The 11,674-nt window shown below is 35.5% G+C and overlaps 1 protein-coding gene across 1 annotated transcript; it reads left to right on the top strand.

The window, feature by feature from the left end:
* Positions 1–574: 574 nt before the first annotated feature.
* On the top strand, positions 575–10,545 carry LOC114368086. Its single transcript, XM_028325443.1, has 8 exons — positions 575–725; positions 2,251–2,787; positions 3,007–3,092; positions 9,189–9,267; positions 9,364–9,423; positions 9,546–9,667; positions 9,752–9,823; positions 10,136–10,545. Exons 2-8 carry the CDS (start codon positions 2,341–2,343, stop codon positions 10,236–10,238), a joined length of 969 nt encoding a protein of 322 aa, XP_028181244.1. The 5' UTR covers positions 575–725; positions 2,251–2,340; the 3' UTR covers positions 10,239–10,545.
* The last annotated feature ends 1,129 nt before the right edge of the window (positions 10,546–11,674 follow it).

The following is an 11,674-nucleotide window of genomic DNA, read 5'->3' as shown; positions in this document are numbered from 1 at the left end:
TAGATTAATATAGAAATTAATTGATAAAAAAATTAAAATATAAATTAAAATAATTTTTAATGTGATTTATATTTTTAGTGTGTATATTTTATATATATATATATATATATATATATATATATTAATTAAATATACTTTTAGTTTATCGAATATATTATTTTGGGGTTTTATTATTTTTTTATTTTGTTTTATTTTATGTACCATATCTTTTTTTTTTCCGTATAATACATAGATAATTTGCTTTTACTTTTAACTTTTTTTTTTTTATCAAGCTTTAACATAGACGAATGCAAAACCAACCAAATATTATCAGAATTAAAATAGAAAATGCATATATTAGATGAATTAAAATAAAAACGGTAAAACAATTGCAAAAATCAAATATTTTTTTTTAAGAAAAAAATCATAATTTTAAAAATTGGACTCAATTAATTTGTCGGGTCGATGGATCAACCGGTTCGAGTCAGCACATTCGGCATGTCATCAGCTCGCTGCAACCCGACTGCTTTTCTGGTTGGACAAGTGAATAGGCGGGTTTCGTGACCCAGACCGGTTCACGCATTTTTTTTTTTATAAAAAAAACGACACGGTTATTGCTGGAAAAAAAGAAGATATGAAAGAAAGAAAGTGAGATGAGATAGGAAACGAAAGCGGAAAGGAAGGAAGAAAGAAAGAAACAACACTGACTGAACAGAACTCAAGCTCAACACTGTCTGTAGAACCAGGTACTTTTCTTAGCCTTCACCTCTGATTTGTTATGCTGCTGCCATGCTGCCATTGAGTACCATTTTTTATTTTTCAAATTGGAAATGGGGAAGAAAAGCTGTGTGATTTTTTTATTTCTTATCATTTGGACCTGACTGAATGTGGCTGTGGAATAAATGCTCGTGGCATGCTAGACAATTGAATATATAATACCCTTTCGCAGAAGTTTTTCTATTATTGATATTCATTAGGTAGGAATTACATGCACTGCTTTGAAGGTGGTTGACACCAAGTGCTGTGCTATCTGTAATTGGAAATAGGAGCATTGAGCATATAATTGTGAACTTATTTGGGTTTTGTTTTGGTTGTGGTTCTGACTGGAACCAGTTTATGATTGGCATATATGCATATATTGAAAGTTTTATGAGCGGTTCAGGATTTTATGGCTTGTTTTATATCTTTTCAGAATATTAAGTGGGTTTACTCTGTTCTCGTTTCTGTTGCTATTTGTCCTGTGTGATAGTATAAACATCTGCTCTCTTGTTTCCGTTTTCTGATTTTCAGTGCGCATCCTTTTCATTCCTCAACTTCTTTCATTTGTTCTCTACTTCACGTTGTTTTCTGTTTTGGAATTGCCCTTTTGTGCTGACAGTTAAGGGTCATTAGTCATTACTCATTTGTATATAGGATCAAATAATAATTAGTAATAATAATAATAAATTGCTTATAATATTGCACAACTTAATTTCATGAGCAATTTTGTATTTCATGCTTTAGCAATTTATCTATTTCAAACAGGTCTACTTTTCTTGGTAGTTTATGAGCAACTTAAGTCCATAAGCAATTCTTGGTATTTAAGTTTATATTCATGTGCTTCCTTTTTAGCAATTTATCTATTTCAACAAAGCCAACTTTTCTTTTGAATTGTTGGAATATATTCAATTTTGCCAGCTCTAGTACTAATCTTTCCAGTTTGCACTTAACCTCGCTGGATAAGCCTTCTGTGCTCTTCGTGGTCCTTTTTTTTTTTTTTCTCTTTTTCCTTTCCCTTATTTTTTACCCTTTTGCTTACTTCGCCTGTTTCCTCAAATAGCTTGTCTTTTTCATGACCCTTTCTCTTTCTGATTCTTCATCATGGCATATCATGCTATTTGCTGCTTTGTGGTGCTTATATTTTGCAAGATGACGTTGTATTAACCTATTAGGCTAGCAATAGCATGGTTCTTCAAGAGATTCTGGAACACTGTTTCTCTTGTTTCTTTTTTATAGTTATTATTTCAAATTTCACAACTCTGTTGGTGGTTATTTTTGCTTTTTGGTACAAGTGGTTATTTTTATTTTACTCCCTGGTCTGATACAAAATTGAAAATTTTGTCATTTGGGTTGGCTTACTTCTAGTGGACCAAGCATAGAGTCATAGACCATTTCATTTCATGTATTTTGTTGTTTGAATTGAAAATTAATTGGTGGTTATGCTGAGCTAGGAAAGTTGGGATTACTTGGAATTTGTGTAATATATTCATTTCTTGTGACATTATGGTGCAGGTTAATAGAGGTCCAAGGCCAAACTTGCCTTTAAGGTTTGAACCGACTGACTACAATACACTCCTCACTTACAAATTTCTTATACAATCCATGATTGTGTTACACCTTTTTGCTGCTCCCCTTCCTTCTTGCACTACCATTACATGCTCCAAACATTTTTCCCATGACAACCACTTTGTGCGATCTTCAACGGTTCCGCGGCTATCCCTGAGCCATGTCAGAACAAGGATATTCTTATGTAGTGCTAGAAATCGACAGAAGGATTTGAATGGTAGGGACTTCAGTATAGACATTGTTAAAGAAGATCAAGAGCTTGAGGATGATGGTGACGATGGGTTTTTGGCTCAAGGAATGTATGCAAGAAGGGATGCAAAAGACATTGATGAAGAAGAAGCACAAGAAAATGAAGATGATGATAGTGGATATTCAGGTCGAGGACCATATACAGGTAGGCCAGGGAAGGATTATGATAGAGATCCAGAACTTGGTAACATTCTCGGGAGTTTTCTAGAGGACCCCCAAGCAGCACAATCCAAAGTAAGCATCACTTTATTGATGGTTTGATAACTTCTGCATTGCATTGCAGACTCTATCTTCTCTGGGGGGCGGGGGGGTATTTTGTTTCTTAGTGTGCTGCTGTTTGTTACTTTTTGAGTTGTTGAAAATTAAAGAGTAGCAACTTTGAGCTACTTTGAATTTTGATACCGAGGGATATTATTTGTGTTTAAATCAAATGAGCTTGATATTTTTTTGCAGTTGGAAGACAGACTAAGAAAGAAAAGGAGCAAAATATTGCACACAAAGACTGGATCAGGAAAACCAATGAAAGTGTCATTTAACAAGTAAGTTCAACCATGCCTATATATGTAATTGTACCATGCAGTTTTTTCCATTATTTGTGCTGGTGTAGTTACATGCTTCTTATTATGATATTTAAATTTCTCCTCAGTTTGGTGTTCTAGAATTTACTGGTGTAGTCACCTCTCATTAAGTTATTAAACTGTATACAGATGAACTTAAAATGTGAAGCTGTAAGAACTAAGAAGTGCTTTTCTATGAGGAAGGGAGCGGGACTTTTTCTTTTTGAATACGCGAATACCTTAAGTCAAATGACTTTAAACTTTAAATTGGTCAGATTTATTTTGTTCTTAAGAGTAGTGGTTTGAGTAATTTGCATTAAATTGTTATGGACAGCAACTGTTTAGTTTAACAATTGAGTAAGTTGTCACTGAATCCAGCTCAAATTCAAGTTAAATCTTTGACATAAACCCTGAAACTTTGGTGGTTGTTCTAAGTTGAGTTTAGGTCAGATAAAAGGCCAAATGTCATGGTTTGAGTCAATTTGATGTTTAAAAGGAAAAAAAGATGATTATTTAAGATGGAGGTGTTGCTGGGATTTTCTAATTCCTATTTTGGATATATGAATTATTAATTGTAGCCTAATGTCGGTATATGTTGCTCTCTCGTGTGGTACACTGGTACTGCCAGACTGGTCAGTCTACCATTCGGCATTTACGTGGTAGATGTATGTTTGGTTTTATGATTAGCATATAAGTGGTACTTTAAGGAGTTGCAAACTGAAATTGGGTGCTATTTGAAGAGGAAAGGGACTGAAATGGAGTTTCTGCTAAATTCAAATAGTAAACTACTAAGGCCTTTTTGAATAAACTTCTCTATAAGCACTTATAAGAAAAGAAAATAACATAGTAAAATAAATTGAACTTCTCCCGTAAGTTAAACTTAACTTATGTGCTTAACTTCTATAGAAGTTCTCTTATTTTACTTCTCCAAGAGATGAAATGCATAATTTGATTTTAGCTTAGGAGAAACTCAATTTATTTTACCTTCTTATTTCCTTATTGGTCATAAGTTTCTTATCTGAAGCCATTGGTTAAGCTAGTTACTTAGTCTAACATTTTTATGACATGCTATATTGAACACTTCTGAGTTTGTTATGTGATTGGTTTTTGGGTCTGAGAATCTGACTTTGTTCCACACGGAGGCTTGGAAAAATGTTGGGTGTATTGGAACTGTTACCTATACTTATGATTGATACCCATTGGTTAATTACTTAGTTAGTAGTTGGTTGAAGAAATAAGGCATGTGCCTGAAAAATAAGGGGAGGTGAAAGAGTGTATCTTGTCATTTGTGAGATAATTGGGGCCTTTGGATATTGGGAGGTGTAGACCCTGGAAGTTTTGTGAGTTAAGCACTGTATTGAGAGGAGGAAACCCTTATTCTTTCTAATAAGATACCTTGTTTCTATCATCTTATTCATGCATGTAAAATTCGGAATCGTAACTATTCTGTGGTTTTGGTTGGTTTCTTTTGAAATGCATCCCTTGGTTCTTGAAGCAGTCTTAAAATGGGATTTATACTATCCAAACCATTGGATTTCCAACTAGATATAAATATGTCCTACACTCATATCCAGTGTGCCTTTGGTTCAGAATAGATGTTTTAATGTAGGTATTCCTTTTAAAAGATTGTTGATATCCCATTATTGGAAAAACAATCTGTTTAGATTGTAGTAGCAACTTAATCAAGGTTTTAAATTGTGGTTGTCATTGTGATTGCAATTAGGACTGAGGAGCTAGCCTTGATCTTGGCCATCATATGCCCCTTGATTGGTGTGAGGTGTGACAAATGAAACTGAGAGGACTTATGAGAAATTCAACTTAACATGTTGATATAACACCAAGTTTTCTTGTTATGTGTGTTTCAAATGGAGAGTCCCCTATTATGTATGTATAACAAAAGGGGTGAGAGAGCAACAAGGGGAATTTACCTATAAGAGGGTTATGACAAATAAACAGACAATTAGTGGGAGTGAAGAGACTAAAGAGGGGGCAGCAAAGAGCATTTACCAAAGTGGGATATGGCAAATGAATATGCAATTAGTGGAAGTGGAGAGAATATATAGGGAAGTGGAGGATGGTAGAGGGTAGGGAAAAATATTTGGATATTGGGATACCTCTGGCTTAGAATTCTTTCCAAGAGGACACTTAGAGCCTGTTTCTTTTCATTTACAAAAAACAGTTTTCTAGTTTTTTGAAAATTAAAAAAAAATCAAAAATCTTGTTTGATAGATGAAAACTATTTGTTTGGGGTGGTTTTTAGTTTTAAGTTTTGAAATTTTAAAAAATAACAACTAGATTTTAGTATTTTAGTTTTAGTTTCAAAATTTTTTTAAACCAACTTTTAATTAGTTTCAAAATAAACTCATTTTAAAAGTTTCATATCGTATTATAATTAGTTTAAGAGTGCTTTTGTGTGGTGATGATGACAATGGTGATGGTGGTGATGTCAGCCGCAGCAGTGGCAGTAGAAATACCAACGGTGGTCGCGGTGGCAGTGGCGATAGTGGCGGTGGTGATGGTAGCGATGTTGGTGGGGGTAGTTGTGACGACGTTGGTGGTGGTTATGGTGGCAGTGATGGAGATAGTGGTGGTGGTGGTGACAATGCCGGTGGTAATGGTGATGGCGATGAGGATGGTGGTGGTGGTGGTAGTGGTGCTGGTAGTTGTGGTGGTGATAATGATGGTGGTGTGGCGGTGGTGGCGATGATGAAGGTGGTATTGGTGGTTGGAACAAAAAAGTCTTAGCGTCAAATGTGGGTGTGTTTTCTTAAACTAGAAACCAAATTCACAACTTTTTTTTCTTGGTTTTGAAAATGAGCGTAAAAATGTTTCGAAAATGATTTAAAAATATTTCAGTTCTATTTTTGTCAAACATGTTTTAGTTTGAAAATTGTATTTGAAAATCAAAAACCAAAAACTCGCAATCACCTCCAATGAATCCTAAAGAAGTTTTGTTATTTTGATAACACACGTGGCACATACCCCAGGCATTTGACATGGTAAAATACAGAGTGAGGTCTAAGGCAATTGTGCAAATTCATAGCAACCACGAAGATCTCCAACAATGCAAAGACATCACAGAACTCTCCTATAGAGGTTTGCGCTCCTGTATCTCCTACAGTAAAATCCAAGTCCACAATGCAAACTCAAAAAGAGAAAGAAACCAAACAAGGCAAAAACAGAAGAGAAAATGAGAACATCTTCCACCTGTTTCTGTTTATTTATTTTTAGGAATTGTTCTAGAGACAATTTTTAAAACTTAATAGACTGTAGATCGGAAATCAATGGTTGGGTAGTCTAAAACTGTTATAGAGAACAGTTTTTAAAACTAAAAAGAGAAAAGGGAATCAAACAAGCTCTTATCTCTCCCCACGCTCACTAACTGCCTGTTCATTTGCCACAACATTCTTAGGTAGAATCCCCTTTCTGCCCTTCTCACACCTTCTGTTATACACTTTAATTATAGGCCTATCACAAACTTCCCTTGCCCCCATGCTTTCTTGTTTCTCATTTGTAAGAAAATGTTAGGAACCAAGAATTGAAATGAGAAATAGAAGAAAGAATTTTATTGACTAGTAAGAAAAGAACAGAAAATAGGAGAGAAAACTCTCCTCCAAAGGTTTTACATTCAGAAAGGATTTCTCCTCTCACAAAGAGCTAATGCTCACTCAATCTACAAATGATAAGATCTCCCTCTCTCCTATCCTTCTTCCCCTATTTATATCTAATAAACCTCTCTAACTAACCAACTAGCTCGTTAGTAGTCTAACTATATCAACTAATTCTCTCTTCTCCTTATATCCTAGAAAGACACCCTTCCTAAAATAACCTTGTCCTCATGGTTGGAATTTGAAAACTGGAATTGCACACTGAAACTTCCTCAATTTTTCTTCGATTGCTGAAAGACAATTGCACCCCTTGTAGCTTAACTAGGAATGACCCACTGCCCTTGCATGCAGGGTTGAGTTCTATGGCTCCATTGGAGGTTGGGATGGAAGCAAATTCTGAATAATCCGGACCTCTATGTGTGGTGCTGCATCAGCTACACAGGGCTCCAAATTTAGTAGTATAAATCTTGCTGCCCAGTTTGAACGCCCAGTTTCTGCTCCTCTTGAATCCCAATTTGACAGCCCATTTGGGCCTGACCCACTACGTAAAAATTGGAAACACTTCGTAGAATTCCAAAAATTCCCCTTCATCTTTCTCATCCTTCAGAACTAAATCATTTACTCTAACAAGATGTACCTCTTTGGTGTCCCTCCATGGGGGATCAATTGTAAACCCACTAACCACTTCATACAAACTCAGGTCCGACAGCTTCAATGGTGGTGGGGGCGAGGGTGGACTCCGTATAACCTGAATCATCATGACTGCCTCTGTACATCCCTTCTGCCTTGGTTCCATTGTCAGTCTGTTATCCATAGACACAACAAAGTTTAATGCTAAAGGCTCACCCACCAAGTTGACATTCCAAGATTCCGACACCATTGATGTTCCAACCACCTTCATGAATGATTTTTGTTTCATCATAACAACCTTTTTATGAAAATATGAATCTTGAAAACAATGAGGCTTGGTTGCATCACCAGCTTCGACTTCCTTCTTGATCATATTTGTTATTGGGTTATCAAGAAAATTGTATTTACAGCCCACATCATCACTCTATTTTCCTTGTGCTTCTCCCTCTTTAACAATGGATCAACTTCTTCCTCCATAACCTTTTCAATCTTTGTTTCTCTTACTAATTTTGCTTCATCATTTTTGGTTTCTTCTCCACCACAAAGTGTGTAGTTCTTGATTACTGTACCTTTACTTTTGTTTTCTGATTTCAAGAACTGCAATGGGTCATCATCACACCCAAAACTCTTACCCTTCAAGTCAGTTCCCTATTTTGTGCTTCCATCAAAGGTGGGTAATTCCACCTTTCTTGTCCAAGAACTAGCCTCTACTTCATTGCGTTCTGACCCACTTCCCCCCATGCTATTTTTGTCTTGCTCAGTTGCCTGGCAATCAGCCTCTTCATTGAATAATATGCGCAGCATGCGTTTCAGCTCTGAAATGTTGGTCCTCTCTTTCAAGAACACTGTGAAAGTCTTCCTTTCTTCGATTCAGGTTTCTGTCACAGCTTGCTCTTCTTTCTTCTAGATAGTCAATCTTTCGAAGACACGACTACCATAGTTATCTCCAAATCTTTTGATCAAAGCTGTGGAAAATGACTCCCAATCTGAATCTATGTTTCTTGGCTCCAAATGTAGAACCAATGCATCGCAACACCCTCCATGCTCATGAATGCATATTGCAGCTTATTGAATGAAGGAATTTCATGTACCTCAGAATTTTTCAGCCCTAGCAATCCAACCAATTGGGCCTTCCCCCACAAATGCTGGCAGCACCCTCTTATGCCAACTTTGTGCTTCCTCCATCTCTAACATTGTTGGTCCCTCGAAGATCCAGTAGGTTGAACCAATTGTTAGGAACCAAGAATTGAAATGAGAAAGGAAAGAAATTTTTTATTGACTAGTAAGAAAAAAACAAAAAATAGGAGAGAAAACTCTCCTCCAAGAGTTAACCCTTATCAAAGGATTTTTCCTTTCATAAAGAGCTAATTCTCAATCTACAAATGATAAGATCCCCCTCTCTCCTATCCCTCTTCCCCTATTTATATCTAATAAACCCCTCTAACTAACTAAATAACTCATTAGTAGTCTAACTATATTAACTAACTCTCCCTTCTCTTTATATACTAACAGAAAACCAGATAAGTCCAACATGGTTTCATATTATGTTTCTTGCTTTCTCTTTGCCTGCTCTCATTAACAATCGGAATATTGAAGAAATAAATTTAATCTAATGGAGGTAGAACTAGAAGTTTCACATGCATAATAAACTAGTCGATGCCTTTCACATTTTACTTTTGGTTCAAAAAGTGGTCTGTCAATGTTTCATTTGATAATAATCTCATTTATTTCTGCTTTTGGGTTGGAATGCAGTATGCACATGATACAAAAAAAAATAATCTGTTTCTTTTTTTATTCAAAAAATATTCTGTTATCTTACACCTAATGCTGGTATTTCCAGATTTGATTTTTCAAACTCATACATATGGTTTGAATTTTACAATGTTCCATTGGCAAAAGACGTATCCTTAATTTGTGATGTAAGGAACTTTGCTCTATGACTATTTTTGTTGTACATTATCCATGATGAACGTGTGCATTTAGTTGAAAATTGTGTTGAATTTGGGTCTTTGCAGACAATTCGAGCGTGGCACATTATCGGACGTCTTGGTGGATGCAATGCCATGAATATGCAAGTAAGTTTTCTCTTCTTCCTTGGATACCAAATTTTCTGTCTCCTTTCCTCCTTTATTTATAACTTTCTGTGTATTATTCAAACAAGACATTGTTGCTTATAGAACTAGCATTGTTCCTTCAGCTGTCACAGTCTCCAATGGATGCACGACCGAGTTATGATTATATTCAAGGAGCAAATGTGGAACCAACTACATTTTACAACATTGGGGATCTCGAGTTGCAAGACAACTTGGCTCGAATATGGTGAAGCACCAATTGCATATTCCTTGTACATGTTAATGTAATGTGAAATGCAAATACTAATAATTTCTTCCTGTGGTATAACAGGGTGGATATTGGAACTGTTGAACCATTGCTTCTGGATGTTTTGATAAATGCATTGACACAGATAAGCTCCGAGTATGATCTCCATTTTATTCTATTGAATAATTACTTTGGTTCAGTTATGTACTACAGAAATTCTATGGATCAGAGGGAGTCACTAACCAAAGCTATTTAGGAATGAGCAGTTATTTTGATAATTTGCATGAGCAGAATATTAGAAAATAGTTTTAGATTATCTTTTTGATTGTTCCTTGTCAATCTCTCTCTGAAGTGAGAGAGAGCATGTTGAGATTTAGATAAAAAGTTTTAGTTATCTTTTAATTTTACCCCTTGGATATTTTGTTTCAATTCCATGATTTATTTATTTTTGGTTTTTGTTTGTGATAGTTTTGTGGGGATCAAGCAAGTAATGTTTGGTGGATCAGAATTTGAGAATTGGAATGACAGTTTGAAATCAGAGGATGCAGGTTATGGTGTTCACAAGATCTAGCAGCCAATTTTATAGACTTATGAGGATTTTGAATTGAGCGCAATGAAGAGGAAGCCATCAAATGTATCACTTTTTCGTAACAGTTAGTATTAGACTGAAGAATAAGCAGGGTTGTAAGCATTTATCCTAGTTGTATATTTTTTTAACGGCAGGTACTAAAGCTTATGTCAACTTGGTGGAGTGTATTTTTATTTATAAAAATGCTGGTTCTAAGAGTTGTGCAAATTGCAATAAATGTAATTAGAAAATCAGATTAGAGTTATGTAACTTTATAATGCTTGGTGGAGTATATTTTTATTTATAACTAGTCGGTAACCCGTGCGCATGCACGGGTCTTTTATCTAAATGATTTTCGATTGAAGAATAAAAAAAAAGGCATTGTAAAAAGATAATAGGAATAACATTCATATAAATTAGTTGTAATGTCAAATTGTTCAAAGATAAATATAAAGATGTTGAAAATAAACGTAAACAAACATTGTTTTGCAAAATAAGATGGTAGATTTTCCTAATCTATATCACTATCATCCCAATCAATTGCATGCCTGATGACAACCTCCCAGATCTTCTCAGCACGCCTATAGTAGAATGAGAGCTCGTTTTCATGGCTAAAATCACCTTCTTGAAGGAATTTGTACCAAGGGAGAGTGACATACTTGTCACCGATGCCTTTGTCGAGCACAACTACATTCCATTGCAGTGGAGGTCCGAATCTTCTGAGAATTGTTATATGATCACCACAGTGGATTAGGCATTGTGTGACAGAGGCTGGAAGTTGCTGCAGGGAAAAAAAAGAGTTAGGCATTGAAATTAATATTTGTATGGAAGATATAAATGGATATGGTGCGCCTAGCATTGATTGGGTGATTTTATATGTCCAGATGTGTTTTCTTGTTGCACGGCGCCTTTTGCATTTCTGCTGGTCTAATGGTGGAGTGAAGTGGAGGTCAAATTTTGAAGGGTGGTCGCAGGCCATTAACAAAGTAAAGTTTGCCTTTGTGTTGTCTGACTTGAATTTCGTAGGTTTCCCCATCATACTTAAATTCAACAATTTCAGGATAATTTGGTAGCCATTGGCGCTGATAGAAGCCTGGTATTTCTATGGCGTCCTGCAATGGGGAAAAAGTATTTAAAAAAGGAAAAACAATATCCGAAGCACAAAGGATAAAATATGGAAAGGAAGACTTTGATTTAACCTTGTCACAATGGAAGACAGCTTTAAATTGCAATATCAATGGTTTTCTGATAGCAGGCAATCTCAACTGCAGTGCAATGAGAAAAAAAATGGACTTAGCATTTAAAAAACATGCATATTGACTAATTCAATGGTCTGCAGGTCTAAATTGTTGTGTTGTTGCAATGTAGTAGTAATTGGATTTAACAGTTCTAATTTAGGATAATTAAAATAAGATAAGAGAAGATGCATACAATATAAG

The sequence above is a fragment of the Glycine soja genome, chromosome 9 (genome assembly GCF_004193775.1).
Source record: "Glycine soja cultivar W05 chromosome 9, ASM419377v2, whole genome shotgun sequence".
Classification (NCBI taxonomy): Eukaryota; Viridiplantae; Streptophyta; class Magnoliopsida; order Fabales; family Fabaceae; genus Glycine; species Glycine soja.
Note: the sequence above shows the minus strand (reverse complement) of the source record. Positions and strands in the feature narration are given on the sequence as shown.